Consider the following 26,819-nt stretch of genomic DNA (forward strand, 5'->3'; position numbering starts at 1 on the left):
GGAGGGAATTACTGAGTCCAGCATCCCTCATCCAATAACTGACAGGTGCTAGTGGATGAGTAGCTTGACTGCTTCGCCCCTCTTGGATGGGATAACTCTGAGCTGTGTGTTTTATATTATTGCCAGAGCTTTCTCTGGGACTAAACTCCTCTGGCTGCCCTATCTTCCCTATCTCACTTTCCCACTTCTCAACTGTTGATTTCTTAGATCAACTTCCAAATAAACTACTTGTACTTGAATCGTTACTTATCTCAGCATCTGCTTCTAGGGGAACCTAAACTTAAGTCAAACTGTTGATACATACATTGGAGCTAACCCTGGAGGCTGCCTTTCTTCTTCTCTGACTGATTCCAGGAAGTTCTTGGGAGGCTCTGCCCTACCTCTGTTAGCCTACTTATTGGGTAGGGTATTAGAGGAAAATCTTGAGATTATGGGACAGGGTGGAAAGAACTAGGATACCTACACCCCCTCAACCCTTACGGCAACTGTCTGGTCCTTTAGGCACTTTTGGGGAATGTGATTCAGAAGTCGATGTGCTCCACTGGTCCAGGTACAACTGCTTCCTGCTCTATCAGATGGGGACCTTCTCGGCCTTCCTGGAGCTACTCCACATGGAAATCGAGTGAGAAGCCTTAGGGGAGGGCTGCTTTAGATAACTCTCTTCCTTGAAGAGTCCTCATGTTCGATGCTGATTCCCTCACAGTAGAGACCCCTGTGAGGAGATGGATCTACTCACACCTCAGTCCAAAGTTCCAAAGTTCATTTACAATGCCCCTCCATTCAATCATGGTCACTGATACTCTGTCCTCCCTCCCTGAGGTTGTGTTCAGCACCGTCTTCTGCCCCACTGATAGCTTCAATCCTGGACTTCTGGGGCCTATCCTGGGTGGATTCTCTTTCTATCTGGGCATCTCGTCAGCCCAGCCTAACTCTGGGACCCATGAGGAAAAATCTTTACCTGAACAAGACCCTAGAGGGACAGGACCTATTCCTGTTGTTGGGCCCAATTTTTTCTCTTATGGGAAAAATATTGCTCTAGAGGTGGCCTTATCTACTACTACTGCTATGGTGACTCCTCATTTTGTCTCAGTTTCAATAAATTGCTTTATTATTTGGTAGGTGTTGCCTAGTATATTTTGTATCCAGCACACTACTAGGCCTAGTGGAAACTATAAGAGGAGAGGATACCACCCAGCTGCCCTAACTGTCTTCACCATACATAAAGGATTCCTGAAGGGACAGGGAAATTCTATGGGCTTCTTTACCTTAGGCCAGTTTCATCAGCGACTACGTAACTAGGGAGTGGTAGGTTCTTATGTTTATATCTGTGATAAGTGGGAGCCCAGAGAGGAAAGAGGCCTTACATGTTCCTGTTTTCTCCCTCCTCTCCTTGGCAGCAACAGCCAGGCCTGTGGCAGTGCCCTTCGGAAACCAGCTGTCTCTATCGCTGATAGCACAGAGCTCCGGTGAGTGGGGTTAACTATAGTCTTGAAGCAGAGGAATGATTAGCACTGAGCTACCCTTTCCCCAAATCCCACATGACCCAGATCACTAGGAAGTTGCCCCCTAGTTAATCTTATTGGGTTGGTCTCCTATAGAGACCATCCCTGAGGTCTCTGACTACAGGCTGGGAACTAGGAGCCTCTTGTGACCCTTCTGTAAACCAGGGTGCTGCTGAGTGTCATGTACCTAATGGTGGAAAACATCCGCTTCGAGAAAGAGACAGATCCCAGTAGGTGGAGGACAGCCCGAGAGACCTTCCGCACCGAACTGAGTAAGAAGAGGCCCTTGAGGAAGGGTGGAAATGGGGTACTGATGGGGGGAGGGGGAAGCAGAGCATCTGCCTAGGAGAGGAAAACAGTCCTTTCTAAAAAAATATTAACATCCTTTTAGGACAGAGATACTTTGTTGCAGGCATGAGGGCCAGCCCTGATTGTCCCCTTATGTCTATGAGCTCCTAGTCATATAACTTCTCTGTGCTTTGGTTTCCATGGTTATAAAATGGGATTATCGTCCCTTTCCCATTCTATCAGGAATCCCACATGAAAAAATGGGTGAGTCACCTTGAAAACTGAGCCTCTGTTCAGATGTAAAGTGGTGTGGTCACCTGTCAGAGATAAGACATGAAGGCCTATAGGAGTTTTAAAATACATTGTTGGTGTGGGAAAGTGAGATGTGATCCATGAAATACATTGAGTCCTTCAGCCAGAAAGCAGCATTGTTATTACTGTTACTTCTAGTTGGACATCCACCCCAAAGCATTGCCCTAGGCTGTGGGGACTAAGTCCTTTCACCTTCATACCTCCCTTCCTGCCCTTGAAGGGCTTCCCTCTGGAGGCTATTTAAGCCTCCTTCTTAGGACCAAGTACTCTGGAATTCTTCAGGAGAGGTGAATGCCTTCCTTAGTGTGTCCAGAATCCGGATTACAGGGGCAGGTTTTCAGCTATCTCATCCTCACTTTCTCACTTGCCTCTCTCCACACCCACCAGGCTTCTCTGTGCATAATGAGGAGCCTTTTGCCCTTCTGCTCTTCTCCATGGTTACCAAATTCTGCAGCGGCCTGGCCCCCCACTTCCCCATAAAGAAGGTCCTGCTTCTGCTCTGGAAGGTGGTCATGGTGAGTGGTTGGTCCCCTCATCTCATCAGATCAACAATGCATTTTGCCACCTCAGTTTTTTCTAGTCTGATTCTAGGAGGCCGGAGCCAGGCAGCAGAAAAGGGCAGCTGTTGGTCATCAGCTAACAAGGACGGACAACGAGGGTATCCTAGAGGCATCAGCTGTTCTCTGTCAAAGTCAGTTACCTGTTTCTGTCAAATGGATAGAAGATGCCACTCCCTGAGTCAATGGTACTTTGTCCTGATGAAGCTAATGTTTTGTGGACAAAATACTGTCTGGCAGTAGGGAGATCTGAGCTCGGCTCATACTGAACAACCTTGGGCACCTCTCTGTGCCTCAATTTCACTAGCTGTAAAACACTGGGGATGAGACAAGTGGGTGGTTTGGTGGTTAAGGTGCTGGACTCCCACATGGCAATCTGAAGTTCAAGTTCCATACCTGATGGCTTGAGAATCACACCAGGTACTTGTGTGTGCATGCCCAAAATCCCAAGAAGAGAATGAAGGAGAAGGGATTGCAGTATAGCCATCACCCCTGGGTGTGTGTGTGTGTTGGGGGGGGGGGTGATTTCTCACTTTCCCTCTCTCTTTCTCTGTCTCTCCCCAGTTAGCCTATGTGCTCTATAGCAAAAAAACTAAAAAAAAAAAAAAAAATCCATGTACTTGGGAAGGTCTAATGCCCCTCCAGATAGAAGCTTTGCTCTATACAAATGAAGTCCTTGCAAGTATGTGGTTTCAGTTTTGTTACTAATTATTCGATTTGGTTTTTCATCTCTGGCTCTCATCCCACAGGGCTGGCTGAACATATTCTCCAATTGAGTGACTCTGGGCCTTTATAGTTACCTGTGTGCTCCTTCTAAAGGGAGATAATTTCTTATTTTGTTTTGATTTAGGTTTTTGCCATAGGGCACATGTGTTCATTGGACAGAGACAAAGGGAGTGGGAAAGTGAAAAATCATCCCCTGGGGGGATGGTCAAGCTGTAGTGCTTTTTCCTCCATTCTCCTCACAGAATTTTGGGTATGCACACACATGTGCCTGGCATGATTTTCAAGCCACTGGGTCTGGGACTTGAACCACAGTTGACCATGTGGGAGTCCTGCTCCTTAACCACCACACCACCTGCTGGCCCCAATTTCCTGGTTTTTGTTGTTGTTGTTTTGTTTTGTTTTTTGTGTTTTTTTTTTTTTTAGTGGAAGTCCTCAAGAGTCCCTTTCCTAACTTGTGACATTTCCAGCTCTGGGTCAGGAAATAACATTTTATCTTGCCCCTAAGCTCCTCAATTGGGGATGTAACCACATTTGACCCTTTTTGTTTTGTTACTTCCTTATGAAGGAGAAGAGCTCTGAGGGGACCGTAGGTTGTGGCTCTTTCTCTCCATTCATGTTTCTTTAACCTTACTCCCTCTTCTCTGAACGTTTTCTGTGCACTCCTTAGTTTACCCTTGGTGGATTTGAGCATCTGCAGGCTCTCAAAGTGCAGAAGCGGGCAGAACTGGGCCTGCCTCCACTGGCTGAGGACAGTATCCAGGTGGTGAAGAGCATGCGTGCTGCCTCCCCTCCCTCTTACACTCTCGACCTTGGCGAGTCTCAGCTGGCTCCACCACCCTCCAAGCTGCGAGGCCGGCGTGGTTCTCGAAGGGTATGAACTAAAGCAGACAGTGGTGTTGTGATGCCAACTAGCCAAGATTCTAAGCTACTCTGGATATGGTAGGAAAGGGCAGTAAATGATCTGGCTCACCCTGCCCAAGGTTGCCCTGTGACTAACCTGAAACCTTAGAGGTCTATAATTGGAACTCAGTCCCCCCGCAGCTGATCAGCTTCTGAGCTAACAATATGATATCACATCACATAGCCATGGCTTGCTACAGGGTCATTTGCCTAGACCTCAGCGCCTGGAGTTCCTTAGCCTCTGGAACAATAGTTAGGGTAGAATTCTGGGGATAGGGACCCAAGGTGCCTAAACCAAGCTCCAGAAAAATCCATGTACTTGGGATGAAACCCATTACCATTTTCTTGACAGCAGGAAAGTTTACTTTGAGCCAGCCACTCTCTTATCTGGTCCTGTATCCAAAAGCTTATATTTGAGAGGTGACTGGTTAGGGTTCTAGTATTCTAAAGATTCTGAAAAGGTCAGAATGACAGGTTTCTCTGAGATCTGACCACACTCCCATGAACTCACCTACCTGACCTACTTTTCTGTTCACCATTATCTGCAGTCTGATTTTAATCCTTTTTATTAAAGTTTATTTCTTTCATGAAGAGAGAGCGAGACATAGACAAGAATTCTCAACAAGGTCATGCCAAATGGTGATTCTACGCCCCACCTCAGCCTTCTAGTCAGTCAGGATCATGGTCATGCCCCTGGGTGCACCTGGCATGTTCATGTCAACCTGGGATCTGTACCGGGAACCTTCCCACATGACTCCAGCATCACACAACAGCACCCTACCATCTGCACCTCTGCAGCTGGGCCTTAACCTTTATTTTTTGTTTTATAAAACTTGTAATGCTTACTCACTGTAGAAAATTTGGAACACATATAAAAATGTGATGAAGGGAGAAAAGAAACATCACCCACAATCTTAACAACCAGAGGCAGTCACTGTTAACTTTTTGGCCTATTTCTGTCCAATCTTTTTTCTTCTGCAACAAGATTTAAAATTCCAAACTCGCTTCCCTCTGCCTAGCAGCAAGCTTCTGTCCTCTTCTTCCTCAGTCAGCCAGCTGGTATATGCTCACAGAAGGCAAACTAATTGAATGTTCACCTAAGCAGAGCATAATTAGGAAGGAAAGTACTGGCAAAAAAAAAAAAAAGGGGGGGGGCATCAGTGCTTTCTGAAAGCTAAGTAACTATGACTTTGGGATTACCTATGCTCAGTTTCCTGTCCATTGGCATGGTTATGTGAGATCTGCTTATTCTTAAATTGGGCCCAATGGGTGGGGATAGTTGGATTGAGGTGGAGAATGGGGTGTTCTCACTAAAGTTGGGCTCTGCTCCATATTCCCTGAAGTCTAGAAGCCTGTGGGAAGGGAGTTGCCTCAGACAAAGAAGCCCAGAATCAGATCTCTGTGTACTTTCCCTTTCCTCTCTTCGTTCAGCAATTGCTCACTAAGCAGGACAGCCTGGACATCTACAATGAAAGGGATCTCTTCAAGAGTGAGGAGCCAGCTACAGAGGAGGAAGAGGATTCTTCTGGTGATGGAGAACGAACCTTAGATGGAGAGTTAGACTTGCTAGAGCAAGACCCTTTGGTGCCACCTCCACCCTCGCAGGCACCCCTCTCCGCTGAGCGGGTGGCCTTTCCCAAGGGCCTGCCCTGGGCCCCAAAAGTCAGGTAGGTTTTATAGCATCAGGGATTTTAATCATCGAAGGCCCAAGGGTGGAGTAGTCTATGGATTTAAGGTTTGTCAAGCTGGTCTGGCAGTCAGAACACCTGGGTTTGAAGTTCCCTCTGTTGACTGTTGTCATGCCTCACTGTTCCAATCCTCCCGTAGGCGGGATAGGAGCCCAGAATGGTTCTGTCTCTCAAGGTTTGCTTTTCTTCCCTTTTCGGCATTGGTCACTTCACCATCCTCTCAGACAAAAGGACATTGAGCACTTCTTGGAGATGAGCAGGAACAAGTTCATTGGCTTCACACTGGGGCAGTAAGTGACTGGTTGGTTAGAACTGGTTCTAGAGTGGTTCCTAGGGGCCTGCTGGAACAGGTGGCTCAGAATGAGGGATGTTGCCTCACAGTCATAAGGCAACCTAGAGCCATCAGGTTGTGGGAAAATCCCAGTGACTGTTTTGAATTCTTTTTTGGGGTTCTTTCCAGTTTCCTTAAAGAATTGTTGCGTTCTTAGCCAGGTGTTGAACCTTGAGCAATAAGTCACTTCCCTCTTTGGTCTCAATTTCCTCATGAGGGTATTGGATTAGATGGTCCTTAAGGACCCTTCCTGTGCTAATGGGCTGAAACTCTGTGAAGAGACAGGATCAGGACAGATCCCATCTTCCCCATTTCTCCTGTCTCACAAATCCCTCCACTGGCTTCTACAAAACTAAGAAGACTTTATTACTGGAGTATCACTGTTAAAAGGGTTGTTGGGCTACAATCCCTTTTAAATAGGAACTTACCACCAAGTAAGTCCCCAAGAAACTATACAGATCTCCTAATTTTCAGGAGCACTTCTAGGTGTCATTGTCCTTTTTGTGTTCTGAAACAATGATGGGGGAACCAGAAGCTTCCAGAGGAAGATGTTGGCATGGCCAACATGGCCAATCACAAGTGGCATGGCCTATGTGTTTCTAGGGGGTATTTGTAGTTATTTGTACTTTTGAATGATCTGGTGCATCTGCCTTTTCACAGGGACACAGATACATTGGTTGGATTACCCAGGCCCATCCATGAGAGTGTGAAGACCCTTAAGCAGGTGACCGGGGAGGAGTCAGATGGATAAAAATGCTCTCCTTTCTTCATCTTATTCTTTTCTCTCTTCTCTCTCTCTTCCCACACTTGTCATCCTTCACTCTCTCTTCCTACTCTTGCTTCCTTTCTTTTTCTTTTTCTCTTCCCACATTCCCACTAATTTCTGAAGGCCCAAGACTGAGTAGAGACATGCTACATCCATAATGTGTGAACCCAAAGGGAATAGAGCCATCACTCTGTATATACATACACATGTATCCAAGCCCTTAGGCCAGTGGGCCAGGGGCAAGACCTGTTTTAGGCTTCCCTGTGAACTTAATTCAAAGGTAAATGCTTAAGTAATTGCTGCTCTTCAACAATATAGAAACATGGAATAAACAAACATTGCATGTGAAGCACTTTGCTCAGTGCTGATAATTCAGGATGAATAGGACTCCTGTCTTCAAAGAGTTCATGTCTATTTGGATGACAGACCCAGAACATTTCCTTGTCTTTGGGGAAGTTAAATAAAAGGCTGGTACACATGTGATCGAGACACTCAAGCCTTATTGAGGTCTTCTTATCTTTGCCAGCACAAATATATCTCCATCGCAGATGTGCAGATCAAGAATGAGGAAGAGCTGGAGAAGTGTCCCATGTCTCTGGTGAGCTAAAGGGATATACACAGGAGGAACACGGAAAGAAATCTGTGCGCATGTCCCAGAGCATGTGTGCATGTATTCATTCAGCTTATTGGGCCCTTTGGGTGCTCTGCCGGGCAAGACAAGGTCCCTGCTTTTATGATATAGTAAAACTGAGGAAGAAAAATAATAACTAATTAAGTAAACAAGACTTTCCGAGAATGTTAGATAAGCAAGAAAATATAAATAGGATGACATGATAGAAGCATCAGTAAACTTTAGATTGGGCAGACAGGGTAGGTAGACTGTGACATTTAAGCCAAAATCTGAAGTACAGGAAAGAGCATTCCAAGTGGAAGGAACAGCCTTAACAAGAAGAGAGCAAGCTCAGTGTGTTAGAGGTAGTGAGTGAAGGCCCATGTAGCCAGAGCATAGGGGCAAAGGCCAGGATCATAGAGGTGGAGTCAGAGAGAGGGCCACTTTGTGTGAGACCTATAAGCAAGGGTAGGGGCTTGAAGGTGATTCACAGGACAAGAAGGAAGCCTCTGGAGATTTTTAAGCAGGGGACTGACATTGGTTTATTAGCTACTGTGTAAAGATTGGACCAGGAAAGAATAGAAGCAAACAGATCAAGTAGAAAGCTCTAAAAATAGTCAAGGTGAGAGATGATAGTGACCTGGACTGGGGTAGTAATTATGAAGACAGGAAAAAGTGCCAATTTACATTCTATTTTGGAGGTGTGCCTGATACGACTTGTAGTTCAATTGGATGTGGATTAAGAGGCAATCAGAAGAATCGAGAATAAGTACCATTTGCTACTGTGAGGAAGAATATCAAGAGCTGTTCTGGTCATGCTAAATTTTAGATACCCATTATATACCCATGTGGAATTGCTAGGTAATCAGATAAGTGGCAGAGTTCTAGGGAGAGAGCTGGCTTCAGGAAATAAATTTGAAGTCATTGGATTACAGTGTCAAAAGCCATAGAGCTGGCCAAGTTACCTTAGGCAAGAAGTAGAGACAGAGAAGAGGATGGAACTCAGGACAGAGCCCTGAGGGTGAAATGAATCAGGAGAGGAGCCAAGAAGAGATGAGTAAGAAAAACACTCAGTATGTCAATTAAAAATTAACTAATTTTAAAAAAAGAAAAATACTCAATGAAGAGGGAGGAAATCCAGAAGATTGTGTTAGCAAAAAACTAAGGCAAGAATTTTCAAGGAGTACTTTGGATGGGTCAAATAGCTGCTGACAGATGAATTGTGATAAGAACTGAGGTGCCCACCGGATTGGGCAAATGCAGGTAACTCGTGAGCTTGATAAGAGTTACCTCAAGTGAAGTGGTAGGTGGTAAAGTGTTGAGAGGAAAGAAAGCAAAGAAAGCCTCAGTGAAGTGTACTGAAAAAGAATGTCGGGGGAGCTGGTTATGGTTTGAGTGCTGACTCAACTGGTGGTTCGAGTCCAAAACCTGGCAGTTCAGAAAACTTGCCAGGTGCATGTATGAGTACGCCCATAATCCAGAAAGAAAGTACCCTCTGGTGCTTTCTCACTTTCTCCTGTCTCTCTCTGATGAGCACACATGCTTTCTAGCAAACTTTTTTTTAAAAGAAAAGAAAGGAAGGAAAAGGAATATCAAGAAAGGAAGTCTTGCTATAAAGGAAGTCTAAGACCCTATGGGAGGCCTGAGTTGGATTGCTAGCCCAACATAAAAAGCCTGATATGTTGGTGCTGCCTGTAGTCCCAGTACTTGGGAAGTTGAGGCAAGAGGATTGTACAGTAAGACCTTGTCTAAAACACTCCCTCATGCACTCACACACACATGCATACACCACAGAAACAAAGTAAATACAGAAAGTTTTGTTGCTAAGAGATGAGAAGAAAGGCGATGATACTAAAGGGCTGTGTGGAGGGAAGAGGGAAGATATTTTATATTAGAGGTATGTTTTTATAAAAGAAATGATCCTGTGCTGGCTCCATGGCACAGTGGTAACACAGCTCAAAGGAGATTCCACATGGCAACTGACTTGAATCCTCAGCATGGTCAGCATGAAACATGCCCAGAGGGGTGTGTATGCAGGTGCCCCAGATCTGATGGGCTGGAGGACAAGAGGAGGGGGGATCACAGTGGGGGACCCAGGCCACATGGAGGGTGTTCTCTCTGTTTGACTCTCACATGTACGCACATGCTCTCTATCATGAATAAAGAACAAAATTTGAGAAGGAAAAAAAAAGATGAAATGGTCCAGGAGAGGAGGTAATTATAGGACTGATGAATTTGACATAGCAGAAGGGTGTGGGATCCTCAGCACGAATGGAGGATTGGCCTTTGATAGAAGCACAGGCAGTTCATCCTTCATGTCAAGAAGGAAGGAAGACATTCTTCAGTGGAGTTGATGTTAAGATGAAAGTGCGCTGGGAACCAGCAGTTAGCATAATGGCTATGTCGCTGGACTCCCACGTAGTTGACTGCAGTTCGCGTCCCAGACCCAGTGGCTTAAAAGTCATGCTGGGCGCATGTGCGTGCGTGCCCAAGATCCCAAGAGGAGAATGGAGGAGAAGGGATTGTGCCGTGAATCCCCGGGGAGTGATTTCTCGCTTTCTGTCTCTATGTCTCTCTCTGTCTGGCGAGCGCACACACCCTATAGCGAAAACCTCTCCAAAAAAAAATAGAAAGAGAGAGAAAAGATGAAAGTGCGCTGATTGTTTCTCTTTTCTCCATGAAGTATGAGGTAAGCTTAGCAAGTATTGCAAGGTTCTGGGATGAGAGAGTTGTTTGAAGAGAGGTAAGAAGGTACAAAATTGCCAGACTCTGTGAATGCTTACTTAAGACTTGTGTTCATTTCAGCCATAGCTGAGTTGTGTGGGATGGAAGAGGCCTGGTTACTTTGGCCTCCTTCAGGGTCTCAGGGCAGTGGCCCTTGCCCTGTAAGAAAGGGGACTTACAGGTAGGACTGCATTGACCAAAGATGGCAGTGGCCTGTGCAACTTCTTGAGCACCTGAGACTGCTGCCTCACCACTTAGATAAAGGGCTAAGTTGAGGTCATCAAGAGGACCAAGATGGGACCAGTAGGTGGCATGGTGCTTAATGCTCCAAACTCCCACATGGCCGACTGCGGTTTGAATCCCAGACCCAACAGCTTGGAAAATTTGTGGGACACATGTATGTGAGTGCTCAAATCCTGAAGGGAGAGTGAAGAAGAAGGGATTGTGGCATGGCCATCCCCCCAGAGGGGTGATTTCTCACTTTCCTTCTCACTGTCTTGTTCTGTTTCACTTCAGCGACCACACGTGCTCTGTGGCAAAAACCTGAACAAAAAAATAAAAGGACACAGAGTTGTGCTTGAGGGGACTGGTCAGAAATGAAAAAGTGAGGGGCGAGCAGATGGCATGATGATTACATCACTGGATTCCCATGTAGTCAACCATGGTTTGAGTCCCAGACCCAATAGCTTCAAACTCACACTGGGCACACATACATGTGTGCCCAAAATCCCAACAGGAGAATGGAGGAAAAGGGATTGTGGCATGGCTGTACCCCCCCAGGGGGTGATTTCTTGCTTTCTATCCCTCTCTCTGTGTCTCTCCAGCATGTGCATGCACCCTTTAGTTTAAAAAAAAAAAAGAAAAAGAAAAAGTGATATTACAGGGGTTAATAGTGAGGAGAAGAAAATAGTTTCCATGTACCTAGAAACTTCCCTGCTAATACTTCTTCCTGTCTGACTGGGCCCTACAATACCCATCTCCCTTATTAACTATCGCTCTTGAGCTACCTGCTTCTCTTTCTGGGCTTACGGAGCATTCTAGAGTGCTAGTTGGCTTCAGATTGACACCATGGGCAATGTCTCTGTGTGAGGTGTCTGTTCCAGTGTCCCAGGTGTACCTGCAGCCTGAGCTGAGCACCCATGTGTCCAGAGTGGTCCTCCTCCTTATATGTCCAGCAAAGCAGTGGTCTGAACCAACACCCAGGTTGGAGTTCTGACTCCTGATCCAGCATGTAACACAGAAAGAGTTCTGGTTTGAGTCAAATAATGGGAAAGCCAGAATCACCAATCATCAGAACTAGGAGAGCTCTCGGAGATCATCTCGACCAGCCTACTGATCTTACTGAAAAGGAAATGGAAACTAGGACTCAGAGTGGGAAGGTGACTTTTCCAAGGTCATATAGTAAGTCATGAACACAGCTAGAATAGAAACCTAGATCTTGGGGAACAGCAGTTGGCATAATGGCTATGTCACTGGACTCCTATGTAGTCGACCACAGTTAGAATCCTGGACCCGGTGGCTTAAATTCACACCAGACACATGTGTGTGCGTGCCCAAGATCTCGAGAGGAGAATGGAGGAGAAGGGATTGCAGCATGGCCATCCCTCCCCTGGGGGATGATTTCTCGCTTTCTGTCTCTCTGTCTCTCTCTGTCTTTCTGGTGAGCACACACACCCTATAGCAAAAACCTCTCAAAAAAAAAAGCTAGATCTGACTCTGCACTTTTCATACTGTTCCTCAGAACCAGGAAATCGTAGCTTCTGGTCACCTGAAAAGTGGCCTGGGCAAACTGTGAGTTTCCTACCATAGGGGGAAGAGGTGGTACCAGAGACGCCGTGTGAAATCCTCTACCAGGGCATGCTGTACAGCCTCCCCCAGTACATGGTAAGGAGAATTGGGCCCAAATTGCCCTTCTCTGTTGTGAGGTCAGACAGGTGAGAGCCACTTCGACCTGAGATCTTCATCATTTGAGCTTATTTCCTTAGCCTTTGTCCCTTTGGCAAGACATTCTCTGACATACTAGAATTCTGAGCTTTCCTTGGGGTTCCTCTGATGATCTATTTTCCCCAGTCTTTCTTTGAAAGGGGTAGAGAAGGTGGTGGGAATCTCTACACAAGATGCTTTAGGACTCTCCTCCTAGGAAAGTGTCGGAAACCCTCTGAGATTTGTGGTCTGTCATGTCCTAGATAGGCTCAGGCTAGGAGTGGTAAAGATGCTGCTGATCAGGGTTACACTACTGAGTGGAAAACCTTCGGCTTGTCCCTCCTACCTTATTCCTACACATTGCCCCTTACCCCACTCTGCTCCTTCCATCCTCCCCTCTGGAAAGAGCAGTGCTGAAGCAGAACAGCCTATGGGCCCCTTTCTGGCTCCCGCCTCAGCCTCACAGGCAAGGCCCTCCAGTCTGGAAAACTGCATGCTCTCTGGTTGCTAGGGAGAGCTGGTCATCGAGGGAAGACTTCAAGAAAGGCTTTAAGATACTTTTCATAGGGCTGGTGAGATGGGGGGAAATCACCTCCTTGCTGAGTGGCATGGACAGGGGTGGATTTCTTCCTTTTCTACTTCCTAGATCGCTCTGCTTAAGATTTTGCTGGCTGCAGCCCCCACCTCCAAGGCTAAGACAGACTCTATCAATATCCTGGCAGATGTCCTGCCTGAGGAGATGCCGTGAGTGCTTCAGCTGGGCTGCTGCTGGATGCGGTCTTGTCTGCAGGGCTTCTCTCATCCCTGCCCCAACTTGTTAACATTAGCAGGATTGTCTCCAAAGGGGTGTCCCCTCCCCCATCACTCTCCCCTGCAGAGCTCTCTGCTATGCTCTTTTTAGCTCAGAACTGAGGGTCTGGAGGGTGACAGCAGTACCCAGGACTGGCTGCCCAGGTATGTGAGTGGACATTGCCAAAGGGCAAGCTTACTGAAAGAAATGGATAGAAATAGAGATCAGTGGAGCTTTTCTCCAGACAGGATCAACACTGGATCTCCAGAGGTTTCCCCAGCACAGAATTTCAGAGTTCCCAAGTTTGGCTCTCATATGCATTGTATCTGACCCAAATATCTGGGTCCTTGTAGGCCTCTCTCAAAGCTCATTCTCTTCACTGACCTCTCCTCTCCCCACTGTAGCATCACTGTTCTCCAGAGCATGAAGCTGGGCATCGATGTGAACAGGCACAAGGAGATCATTGTAAAGAGTATCTCTGCCCTGCTCCTGCTACTCCTCAAACACTTCAAACTCAACCATATCTACCAGGTGAGGAGTGAGGGGTATTTCTCCATGAGTCTTGGTTGTTCTCCAGGCCCCATCTCCCAAAGGAGGGGTGTAAGGGCCTTTGGAGTCCCATCGAACACCTTTCAGCCTTTTCTTTGTCCTTGCTCAGGGAATCCAGCTACCTCTTACATGAGTTCATGCTTAGGGTATGGAGTACGATGGGGGAAGAAAGATATAGACCTCTGTGTTCTTTGAACATTATCCCAGGGTTATAGGTAAGACTCTAGCTTTTTGAGAATATCTCCAGCCAGTTTTAAAACAATAGAAGATAGAATTCAAACATTTCACTAAAATGGGGGGAAACTATGTTGACCATACTTCTCTGTATGCGAAGCACTTTCCTGACATTTGAAATACAATTCTGAACAAGGCATAGTTCAAGCTGTTAAGCACCTTGAATTCTCGTAAAGGACGCTGGTACAAAGCCAATTATGGAATAGGACGCTGGTACAAAGCCAATTATGGAATGATAAGTGCTGTGATACAGGTAAGCACTGGCTGCTATGAAAATACCTAACTCAACTTAAGGTGAAGAAGTGACTTCTAACCTGAATCTTAAAGAAACAGGTTAGTTAAGATGTGGGACTTGTCAGGGAAGGAGGACAGAAGCATTTCAAGCAGAAAAGTTCAGATGTGAAAGTTCAAAGAGGAGAGAGCTAAGTTCCTTTGGAAACTGTTAATAAATGTTACTGGAGTTCTGCCTGGGTCAGGAGAAATGGGGATGGCCAGGTGATACATGAACCTGGAGTGGTCAGCAGGAGCAGATGATAATGTATGTAATAGCATACATTGCTGTGTGCCTGCAGTGTGCCCGCCACTCTGTTAACCTTGTGTGGGACCTCTTATAGTTCTCCCAACTGTATAAGGTAGGTCTTATTCCCTGTTTGCTAGATGAGGAAACCAAGGCTAAGAAAGATTAAGAACCTGCTTACCCATGAAGGCATTGTTCACTGTTAGTGTTTGGGTTTGATCCTGTATGTGAAAATACATGGACAAAATGGGGACAGTGAATGACTACTTCCTGTCTATGGGGAGACCACAGGGAGGAGAGCAAGGCTTTTCCTTCCTGTCCAGATACGCTGCTCCATTTTTCTCCTAAGAAGTCTGATCCAAGCTTGCTGATAGAAGAGTAGGTTTGGGAATACAGGAAGGCCCCTGTAGGGTTTGTGTCAATGGCTCTACACAGCCAAGATTTTTCTCCATTTCATTGTATTCAAAGACTTCTGTGGGTGAGTTAGAGTGCTCTGGGTGCTCAGACTTGTGCTTACGTGTGCTGATCAGCAGTGGGGATGGGAGAGGCAGAGATGGGCAGGAAAAAGTGTTCCTAGTGGAAAGAGAACAAAGAACTGTGATGTGTATTTATGTCTGCTTCTCTTGCTAGGCAGTATGTGGATTGATAGCTGGACAGGTAGGTGGCTTCATGGGCCTTGCCAGTGCATCAGCATCAGTGAATTCTGACAGGATTACAGGCACATCTCAAACTGGAAACAGTTTTCCACCACTTAATAGTGGGCATGTATTGGCTCTGTGTCTGAGGCTTTGGGAAATACCCTGGGTCAGCTTCCCGGGAGAAAATATTGAGCAAGAGAGGGAAGTGGTCATGGCACCAGCTAACTCCCCACCTCTAACCACCTACTCTTTCTGTGTTAGAGCTGCAGAGGGCAGTTTAGCTTGCTGCCAGGGCTAATTTTTGGTAATTGAGAGGAGGTAGGCAGTTTTTAAGCACCACAGTTCTCTGCTTTTTTTCAACTTCATTTCTCTACTTTTCTAGCACCCAAGGTTCTAGATCTTAAGACAAACTGGTACTTCTCGGTATATTGTGGGCAGAATCCTAGGATGACATCACACCTGGTCACTGCTGTTAATGACCACTACCCCACTAAGTCTTTCATACACAAACCCTATTCAGGTTCAAGAAAACAAAGTCGATCTACCATGTTAGCCTATGCAAGAAATCTTGGACTTTTTCTCAATCCAGTGTCTGCTGCCTAAAGAGGTCTTGTTTATTCATTCATTAAAATGCTTGCTGATATTCTGAGTACTAGAGATAATATGGTATACTAGACAGACTGCAGCTGGAGTCCACATTCCAGTGGTTTATCTGGTTACTGTATGCCATCCCAGTCCTGAGTGATGCCGGCAGTTGTCAGGAGTTGGCTGCACCTGTCCCTGTTATGTCAATCACAGCTGAAACATGGCGAGCCAGAGGTTTGGTATGGAAAACAACTCCTCAGGGAGCTTTCCCTTCCTGTTGAGCTCAAGGACAAATCTCACAGTAATTCTTTCTATGCATTTGAAGTGGGGTTTTCTTTTTGGTGTGTTTTGTGCTTTTGCTCAGGAGTTTACAGCATACACTGCAGATTGTCCCCCTCCATATAGAATGGTCTGGCTAAAGATGATCTCCCTATATCCCAGACAGGAAGATTGATAACCAAGAGGACACAGTATTGTTCTTTTTAAAGTTATTTTAATTTGCCTTTTTTTTTTTTTTTTCAAATAATAAAGCAGGGTCTCACGTGGTTGCTATCCTCTTACCTCAGCCTCCCAAATACAGGTGCGGGACTACAAGTGTGCCACTGCTCTTAGCCTTCAAGTTGAGCCAGGAATTGAATTCAGGCTTCCCATGTGGCCTCAGAATGCAGAACTGCACCACTGCAGCTGGGCTGGACCGTAGATATTCTTAGGAATGGATATTCGATTTGTACTTCCATCCCCCTCTCTCTTTCTCTCTTTTTTATATACATTCTGTTCTCTCCCAAATAAGCAGCCCTTTCTTTGTTTTTTTGCTTCAGTTTGAATATGTATCGCAACATTTGGTATTTGCCAACTGCATCCCCTTGATCCTGAAGTTCTTCAATCAAAATATCTTGTCCTACATCACTGCCAAAAACAGGTATGGACTCTGGACACGTTTATTTCAAGAGGCATGGGATGGTTAAGAAAAAATTTCATGGTCAAATAATAAAGCAGGGTCTCACTGTGTTGCTATCCTCTTACCTCAGCCTCCCAAATACAGGTGCGGGACTACAAGTGTGCCACTGCTCTTAGCCTTCAAGTTGAGCCAGGAATTGAATTCAGGCTTCCCATGTGGCCTCAGAATGCAGAACTGCACCACTGCAGCTGGGCTGGACCGTAGATATTCTTAGGAATGGATATTCGATTTGTACTTCCATCCCCCTCTCTCTTTCTCTCTTTTTTATATACATTCTGTTCTCTCCCAAATAAGCAGCCCTTTCTTTGTTTTTTTGCTTCAGTTTGAATATGTATCGCAACATTTGGTATTTGCCAACTGCATCCCCTTGATCCTGAAGTTCTTCAATCAAAATATCTTGTCCTACATCACTGCCAAAAACAGGTATGGACTCTGGACACGTTTATTTCAAGAGGCATGGGATGGTTAAGAAAAAATTTCATGGTCTCTTGAGTCATTTAGTTCTCCTGGTGTCCCTGGTCTGTAATCCTTTCTGTATTAGAGCTGTCAGCGTTAAATTTAATTTTCTGAAATGTCAGCTGATGTAGTATATGGCTTGATCTCATCACAGAAGCATTTGTGTTTTAATAGTTTTGAAAACTGAAAAGTGTCATGACTTAAAGAAATGAAGCTGCAGTGATGAAGTTTCAGTTCTGTGAAAAAGGATCCAGATGTTTTTTGTGAAACAGCCTGCTTGTCTGGCTACCTAATCTTAGTATAAATCATAAATTGGAGCAAATACTGCTTCATAAACTGTAAAGTATTACATAAATTTGTAACTGAAGGTGAATATTAGATCCTTACTTAGGTAGATCAATTTGTATTTTTAAACTGAGGTATTTTCATATTCATTATGTAATTCAATCTCCTTAGCAGTGCTAAGAGGTATTAAAACAAATTTTATTCTCATTTTACCAATTAGGAAACACATTTGGACAGGTTAATTGACTTGCTGATAATTAACATGCCAGCCAGTGAGACCCCTTAAATAAACACTGGAGGCAGGATCAGAACGTCTTCTCTGTGAATAATATGGTACAAATTACTTTGCACTCCTCTAGCCAAGTGGGGACTTGGGGATTACAGAGTAGTTCCTTGTCCTTTAGTTTGCTAGTGTTATAATAACTAAAAGAGTGTTAGTCAATAGGGTTACCAGAATTCATTTACCAGAGGCAAAGTTCCTAAAGTGAAAGTGAGAGGGCTCAGCTCTTATTTGGGGTGACTGGAGAGGGAGAGGCTGGGAGATGTGGCCTTGCCAGTTTGTCAGTACTGCTTGAAATTCCTCCGTGGAGAGCCGGCCTATTTATATGTAGTTTAGCCCCCCCACCCCCACCCCCCAGCAGAACCTGAAGTCATGAGACCTGAATTCCTGACCTGGATCTGCCATTTGCTGGCTATGTAATCACAAGCAAGACACTTGGTTTCTCTGAGCTACAGTATTTTTATCTTTAAAATGAGAATGCATCCTCTGGCTATATCCTAGAGCTTTATATAAGCATGTGGTAAGATTAGTATATGTGAGAGTGCTTTAAACACTCTCTTTTGGGGGAGGCATTGGAGAACGGGATTTTGCCTAATTACTTGGAGACCTGTGCACTGACTCCCTTAAAATGGTGTTTGGCATATGCTAGTTGGGTTACCAGGGAAAATGGAAGGAAGTGCAGGTCAGGCCTTATCAGGGCTCCAGCTGCCTGCAGGTGCCTGTGTCAATGCTCTTGGTTATGAGTAACCAAATCAGCTGGATCAGACTCAAACAGAGCGAGAAGTTTCTTTGAGTGAAATGAGTCATTTGCTGTCCTGACCTGAGACAGAGATGCAGCACTAGGCCTCAGAGGTGGTCCTCATTTTGGGTTGCCCAGGAGGCCCTCTTCCTCCATCTGTACACATCAGGACTCTGGATTTCTGCTCCACTTCCCTCTCTCACTGGTAAATTTGTCTGCTTCTCAGGCCATGTGGTGAAATATGCCCATCCATACCAGCTAAACATGTCACAATGCCACCTGAGACAAATGACTCTCAATCCTGCTCCAGACTCCCAGGGTGAGAGGGTCACACTTGGATCAATCAGCTGTGACAGGGGGTATGGGGTGCAGGAACTGAATGCACCTCTTGTACCCATGGGCCTGGAAGAGGAGGGACAGATGACCCAATAGGGTCAAACTTGGAGTTGGAAGAGTGGTAGGCACAAACTACACCTTTTTGCCCAGGTTGGCCCGGGCAAGACAGATTCCTTACAGATTTTACTTTTGAAAAATCCCTGAGAGCTTGAAGCACTGTCAACTTGTAACTGCACAGTTACCTCATGGCTCTTACAACTTAGATATTGTAGATACTTGTACATTTATTTTATGCCCCCTTAGGCTAGAATTTGATTCATGAGACTGGATCAAATCCACCTTTGATTTCCACCCCCATTGCCTGGTCGCCAGCACCTACTTTGCCATGGGCTTTGTCAGTGAGAGCTGGAGAGATAGATGGATGAACCAGCCAAGAATTTTTATATTGGAGCCGGCAGATGGCATGGTGGTTAAGGGCTCTGGACTCCTACAAGGCTAACCGTGGTTTGAGTCCCAGACCTGGCAGCTTGCTTTCTCACTTTCCCTCTCTCTCTATCTCTCTCTCATTCACTCTTTCTCTCTCTGGGCAAATTAAAACAAATAAATAAATAAAGCTAAATAAAAAATTATTATTTAAAAACAAATTCTCATGGGAACTGGCCCTATTGCCTAGTGGTGAGGGGATCTGGCTCAACATGGCCAACCATGTGTTTTGAATCCCAGCCCTGACAGCTTGAAAAATGTTTGGGGTGCATGTGAGTGTGTGTTACCCAAATCCCAGCAGGGTGGAGAAATGAAAGAGAAAGGATTAGAGTGTGACCATGCCCATTGGGCAGCGTATCCTCCCTCTCTCTCCATCCCCCCATAGTCTGGCAATTTTTTTTAAAAAAGTTTCATGGAAGGTTGGGACCAGGAACATTAGAGATTAGCTAGTCCAAATTCTGCACTGCACCAGTGAAGGAAGAAGAGGAAAAAAAGAGAACTGTCATTTGTTCAGTGATTATGTCCTTGTCATCATGTGCTGCCTTATTTCTTCCCAACTCACTCCCGTTTCCTTGGGCTTGCCGCAGAGCCTACAGCTCCCTTGCAGTCCCTCACTATTATTTTTAGGGGTAGATGTTATTTTCATCTCGAGCCACTACACTGCCCTGCTGTAGGAAGCTGTCCCTGTCTCAGGATTCCTTTAAGAGTGGCTTCTGTAATCATTCTCCAAAGCTCCCAGCTTTCAGAAAGATCTAATGAGAGACACAAGTGGGGTTTTTGTTTCATCCTCACATCCCCGGACTGTTAGTAAGTGGGATGGGTTTGGGCAGCATCTCTGGGAGCACAATTATATTCTCACATGCACTTAAATACAGAAACACAAAACACACTCGAGTCTCCATATTCTTTAAAGAAGCAAGAAGAGCTAAGAAGAAAAGAGCCTCTCGTTCTGCTCTCTTTTGCATCTGCCAGTTTGGAGGCCAGCCTGAAAGAACTCATTGGTTCCTCTCATGACTGTGAGGAGAAGAGACTGGAGCTCAAATTGCCTAGCACCAGGGCCCTCAGTTTCAGCTGAGGTCACTAAGCAATTTGAGAAATGGATGAGGCCTGCTGGAGAGAAATTACGCTTGCCCTTTTCACATGCAGCCATTTCCTGCTGTTGCCATTTACCTAAAGCCTGTTCTTATCTCTGCATTTTACAGTATCTCGGTCCTGGACTACCCTTGCTGTACCATCCAGGGTTTGCCGGAGCTTACTACCGAGAGTCTGGTAAGCAGATGGGGATTTGGTAGCCTTTGAAACTGCCGGGTGAAGAGGCTGGCATTTGTTCTTTTATTTCTTCTCCAGCCCCATAAGACCCCAGTTAGAGAGTGTCAGATCAATATTGGCAAGAGCACAGAGGCAGCCGGGGTTTAGGGCTGCTGACCCAGCTGAGGAAGATTTGGAAAAACTGAACACACATCTTGCAGAGAAGCGAAAAGGGCCTGTAACAAGCACTAAGGGGAGGAGGAAATGAGAAAGATGACAGGACTAAAACTCGGGTGAACATCTCTGCTAAATGCCAGGAGGGGCCAGCCGGTGTCTCGGTGGGTAAGGCAGCTAGATCCTAATGGCCAACTGCATGGTGTGAGTTCTGGATCCAGAGGCTTAAAAAACATGCAGGCACATGTGTGTGCATGCTCCAAATCCCAAAGGCAAAATGGAGGAGACTAGATTGAGGCCTGGTTATCCCCATGGGGGATACTTTCTCAGTTGCTCTCTCTCTCTCTCTGTCTCTGTCTGATGAGTGCATTTTCCCTCTAGAAAATTTTTTAAAAATAAATAAATGCAGGACCAGCAGATGGTATAACAGTTACATCACTGGACTCCCAGGTAGTGGACTGCAGTTCAAGTCCCAGACCCGACAGTGTAAGACTCATGCCAGGCATGTATACGTGTGTGCCCAAAATCCCAAGAGGAGAATAAAGAAGGGATTGTGGTGTGGCCATCTCCCCGGGGGGTGATTTCTTGCTTTCTGTCTCTCTGTCTCTACAGTGAGTGCTGTGCCCTATAGCAAAAATCTCTAAAAAATAAATAAAAATAAACCAACAAATGGAAGGATTTCTTCTGATCTAGCACAATTGCCCATATCCATCTTCTTTCTGTGGTGTTATAGGCTTTTCATTTTTCATTGTCATATAGCTTATAAAACCAAAGAGTGAGGTTGGCTCAGTGGCCCAGTGGTAATGCGCTGCTCAAAAGAAGCCAGATCCCACATGGCAACCAAATGCCCTGCCTGGGCTGCCTGAAACACACAAGGCATGCTACACCAGTGGCCAGGATCCAGTGAGCTGGAAGCTGGAGGAAGGAGATTGTGATATGACTGGACCTTGTGGAGGGTGCTTATCTCTCTCTCAAGTGCATGTGCACATATTCTATTATGAATAAATGGGGAAATTTTAAGAAATAGAACGAGGAGTGTGGAGTGTTTCAGGAAATACCTTGCCTAAGTCTGAGGCAAAAGTTGATTCAGCCAGTGGCAAAGTGGTTAAGTTGGCTGGATCCCACATGGCGACCTGCACAGTCCTCCTTCCTAGACTCAATGACTTGAGAAACACGCTGGGTGTGTGTGCATACATGCACAAAACCCTGAGAAGAGAATGGAAGAAAAGGGATTGCAGTATGTCCATCCTCCCAGGAGGAATGCTTTCTCATTTTCTCTTTCTTTCTCCTATCTCTTTCTCTGGCAAGTACACATGCCCTATAATAAATTAAAGCAAAATTTTAAAAAGTGTATGGCCACAGGATAACCCCATAAGTTCTTTACCCTGAAAACAGCTCTAGGCAAATCAGGAAAGTTCCTCAGCCCCTCAAAGTTACTCTGAATTCCATGAAACTGACTGACCAACAGCATATTGAAGATAAGGTGTCTGCCTCATTATGTATTGATTGCCACAGCTCCTCTGATATATCCCAGTCTATACCTTCATCCTCTTACACTGGAATTATTCATCTGATTCTGTTTTTCAATTTGGCTATAAACTCCCTGAATGAAGAGAGAGTGTTGTCATCATTTTTATATCCTCAGAGTCTAGCATCATGTCTAGGACATTGAAGAGCTCAGTAAATGATAAATGATTGATGCTACCCATGGGTGCTACAATTGTTTGTCCCCCAGCTTTAATACCTATGCAATATTAAGTCAGAAAATTATATTATACAGAAGCAGAATAATACTTTCTGTGGTATAGGTTTTATAGAACATAGAATTCTTTTCTGGAGGACAGGTCTTAAGGGCCATTTGACTGAAAGATGAGGAACATGAAGCCTAGTAGATGAAGTGACTTACCATGTTCTAGTCATCACAGGTGACAGACCTGAATTAGACATGAGTCTAAAGACCTATGTCTTGATACACCAAATCAAACTCCTTTTTTACCACTGGGACAAAGATTCCTTGTCTTATATTTAGTCTTAGTGGCTAAAGGAGCTAGGAACCTTTCACTCCTACATAGAGGAAATAAATTGCCTAACCTTGTTTATGTAGATGATATTCAGTCTTGGAATAAACCCTGTTAGGTTGGTATTACTATTTTCTAGATGGAAAAGTTAAATAATGGCCAAGACCTCACAGTTGGAAATAACAGTCCGGGTAGAGACATGCATTCCTTCCATTCAGAATTACAAGGAAGGATGCATTTTCCACAGGAACAGTGGTACGCAGTAGCAGTAAAATTCTACCATTAATAGGATATTAAAGGAACCAGCAGTTAGCGTAATGGCTATGTCGCTGGACTCCCATGTAGTCGACTGCGGTTCAAGTCCCGGACCCGGTGGCTTAAAACTCACACCGGGCATGTGTGCATGCATGCCCAAAATACGAAGAGGAGAACGGAGGAGAAGGGATTGCGGCATGGCCATGCCCCCTGGGGGGTGATTTATCGCTTTCTGTCTCTCTGTCTCTGTCCGTCTGGCGAGCGCAAGTGCCCTATAGCAAAAACCTCTCCAAAAAAAAACGGTATTACAGAGGAGGAAGTCAGTTTTTTGGCCTGAATCTACTCTTTGATATAATGTATTCTCTATTTTCAATCCCAGCTTGACTTCATATCTCTTCCTTGACCTTTTGTGATATAACCATAAAATTATTTAAATGATTATTATGCCTTTTGAGAAGACTTTATTGTCATCTAAGAGTAGATGAAAGCATGTATCTGTTAAAAAAAACAAATCATGCTAAGGTATTTCACTCCTTTCAGTGGAGCAATAGTGACACCTGGTGGTATTGTTTAGTAACCACAGACTTTTTATTTCCCCCTTCACTTGAATTTAACAACATAAATTTTAGCTTCCTCAACCTAATGATTTCTGTACTCCACAAATTATTAATGTTTACATGAATAAGACACCTCTTTTCCTGGCTCCACAAATTGCAAGCATAGAAAATGTACTGTCTGTTTAAGTATGTAAGATTTTCTTTAAATAACATTTCAAGTTTTCCTGATTCTAAAATCGGGAAGCCAGCTGGTGGCATGGTGGTTGGAGAATGGGATGCCACATGGCTGACTGCACAGTTAAAGTCCTAGACCTGGTGGCTTGAAAAACATGCCAGGCGTGTGTACATGCATGGCCAAAATCCTGAGAGGAGAATAGGGGAGAAGGGATTTCAGCATGGCCATCCTCCTTTTCTCTCTGTCTCCCTCTTTTCCCTCTGTCTCCCTCTTTTCCTCCCTCTCTCCCTTGATTTCTTTCCAGCAAGTGCATGAGCCCTAATTTTTAAAAAAGTAATATATTTATTGCAGAAAATTGAGAAACACAGAAAACTGTAGGGAAGAAAATTAAAATGCCCTTGTTATACAACCTACATATAGCTGCTGTTAATATTTTGCTGAAATTACTATATTTTTATACACATATGTAGACACATTATTTAATCAAATAAGGACTTTACATGTTTATGGTTTCACTTGACAGTAAAATTTAAATATTCACAATGTAATTTTATTAAACATTCTTGAGAACATAACTTTTAATAGCTATATATAATATTCTATTACTATTTTTTGTTTGCTTCTTTTTGCCATAGGGTGTGTGTGCTCACCAGAGAGAGACGGTGATAGGGAAAGTAAAAAATCACCCCCCCAGGGGGATGGCCACATCACAATCCCTTCTCCTGGAATATTAGGTATGTATGCGCACATGTCCGATGTGATTTTCAAGTCTTTGGGTCTGACACTCAAACCATAGTCAACCATGGGGTAGTCCTGCATCTCAACCACCACACCACCAGCTGGCCCCTCCCTCTATTACTATTTTTTAATGATTCTTTTCTATTGTTACTGAGCTTTTATTTCTGTTTTTCCTATATAAATCCAAAATCAACATTCTTGCACATGAAACTTTTACCTCATTTCTAATTATTTGCTTAAGATAGGTTCCTAGATAACTGGGGTTAGGTAATCTTGATTCATATTCTCAGTTTTCTAATTTTTTTTATGTTTTGAGTACATGTGTACTCAGTGGAGAAAGACAGAGTGAGAAAGAAAGTGAGAAATCATCCCCCTGGGGTGATGGCCACACGACAGTCATTTTCCCTCCTTTCTCCTCTTGGAATTTGGGCACATTTGTACATGCATCTGGTGTGGTTTTCAAGCCATAGGATGTGGGACTCAGACTATGCAGCTGACCATGTGGGCTTCAGCCATCTTAACTTCCATACCACCTTCTGGCCCCACAGTTTTCTTAATTTTTTTTTTTTTGAGAGGTTTTTGCTATAGGGCACATGTGCTCACCAGAGAGACAGAGAGTTAGAGAGACAGAAAGCGAGAAATTACCTCCCAGGAAGGATGACCACACCGCAATCCCTTCTTTTCCATTCTCCTCTCGTGGCTTTGTGCATGCACGCACATACACCTGGCATGAATTTTAAGTCACCCAGTCTGGAACTCAAACCATGATCAAACAGGATTCCATCATTGTAAACTTACTCCATCTACTGGTCCCAGTTTCCTAAATTTGAACTGATTTCAATTTACCTTCATTTGGAACTTCAGTGATACAGCATGATGGACATGAAATAAAGACAAGTTAATGATATAATTTCTGAAGTCTTTCCACTTTGTCAAAATGGGTAGCTTTAGAATAGGCCATCCTGGGGCCAGCAGGTAGTGTGGTGGTTAAGGTGTTAGACACTCCCACATGGCCAACCACGGTTCAAGCCCCAGACTTAGAGGCTTTCTTTCTCACTTTCCCTCTCTCTCTCTCTCTCTCTCTGGTCAAATTAAAATAAATTAATGAATAAATAAAATTAAGTAAATAATTTTTAAAAAAGAATAGGCCATCTCTACACATGTAGTGAGCAGTTCTCCCCACCCCAACCTAGTGTAGGAAGACTTTTTTTTTTTTTTAAATCTCCGAAGTCTGTATTCACATTTAATCCACTGAGCTAGGGGAAAAAATCAAATAAAATTTCAAACTTAAATGAAGGATGGCAAATGTATGATTATATAGTTAGGTGTGGTCTTTGGAAGAAGGTTGCTAAGGAAGGGAGTAGAAACAGCCTCAGTACTTTTGCAGATTTTTAGCATCTGAGAGGTTGTTTAGAGCAGTGGTGTGAAATGCAGAGTATACAAGGTGATTCTCTGGGGGATGTAAAATACTAGATCTTCTACATGTATTATGTCTTTTTATTTTCTATATATGTATAGCAAATTATAACAATGCATTTATAAGTGCACATACATGTATTTGGGAGCATAGGCAAATATTATTTTGTGATAGATATATGCAGTACTAATGTTTAGAGGTCAGTAATTTAGAGTACAGTGAAATAGGGTTAGGTTGTAGGTAGGTTGGTTTTTTTCTTATGTTAGCCCTAAGGAGAATTTATGTAGATTACATCACTTCATCCTCTATTCTTTCCTTACAGAAATTGGGCAAAAAAATTTTTTAAAATGTTCTCTATTTTATTTTTTTAAAAAACCTTTATTTATTTATTATTATTATTTTTATTTGACCAGAGAGGGACAGAGTAAGAGAGAAAGAGAGAAGGAAAGTGAGAAAGCAAGCCACCAAGTCCAGGACTTGAACTGTGGTCAGCCATGTACGAGTCCAGCACCCTTAACCACTGTGCCACCTGCCAGCCCCGAGATTGGGCAAAATTTAAAAAGTGGAAAATTCTGTGTAAATCTATTTTTGCCGTTGCAAAGCCAACCTAAAATTTGAAATTCTTTCTATCTTTTTTCCTTTTCTTTCTTTTTTTTTTTCTGCAGCATGTAATTTTTTTTTTATTATCATCATAATCTTCTTTATATTACATTGGATTACATATAACTTTACATTGACTTCCATTGCTTTTTCAAAAGGGAATGCCATGCATGTCAGTCAATACAGAGGCATCGATCTCCCCACTTTATCATTCAAAGTCTTTTCCATGCATTTCCCAATAATTATTATTATTATAATTTTTTAAAACAGTCAATCACTATTTCTCATTTTGCTTGTTAAAAGACTTCACCCATCATGAAATACTTCCCAGACCAGTCCAGTTGAGAATACTATACACGTCATCTTCAACAGTTTAATAAGCCCTATCTGTTTCTCACTAACGTCCTGCCTCTCTATTGTTCACTTGCTATCTTTCTCTATCCTCTTCTCTTTTTTTTTT

At 44.1% G+C, this 26,819-nt stretch overlaps 1 protein-coding gene across 2 annotated transcripts in view; it reads left to right on the forward strand.

The window, feature by feature from the left end:
* STRIP2 (striatin interacting protein 2) overlaps positions 1-26,819 on the forward strand; it is a 57,243-nt gene that overhangs the window by 15,124 nt on the left and 15,300 nt on the right. For both annotated transcript variants that reach the window (XM_006158809.3, XM_006158810.3), the window contains exons 5-18: positions 502-622; positions 1,398-1,466; positions 1,668-1,774; positions 2,490-2,617; positions 4,053-4,256; positions 5,717-5,952; positions 6,198-6,263; positions 6,965-7,028; positions 7,597-7,668; positions 12,214-12,288; positions 12,974-13,071; positions 13,522-13,648; positions 16,459-16,559; positions 20,380-20,446. In XM_006158809.3, the coding sequence (XP_006158871.1) occupies positions 502-622; positions 1,398-1,466; positions 1,668-1,774; positions 2,490-2,617; positions 4,053-4,256; positions 5,717-5,952; positions 6,198-6,263; positions 6,965-7,028; positions 7,597-7,668; positions 12,214-12,288; positions 12,974-13,071; positions 13,522-13,648; positions 16,459-16,559; positions 20,380-20,446 (1,535 nt within the window). The remainder of the gene's footprint in view (positions 1-501; positions 623-1,397; positions 1,467-1,667; positions 1,775-2,489; positions 2,618-4,052; positions 4,257-5,716; positions 5,953-6,197; positions 6,264-6,964; positions 7,029-7,596; positions 7,669-12,213; positions 12,289-12,973; positions 13,072-13,521; positions 13,649-16,458; positions 16,560-20,379; positions 20,447-26,819) is intronic.

This window comes from Tupaia chinensis, unplaced genomic scaffold (assembly GCF_000334495.1).
Source record: "Tupaia chinensis unplaced genomic scaffold, TupChi_1.0 Scaffold000610_1, whole genome shotgun sequence".
NCBI lineage: Eukaryota > Metazoa > Chordata > Mammalia > Scandentia > Tupaiidae > Tupaia > Tupaia belangeri.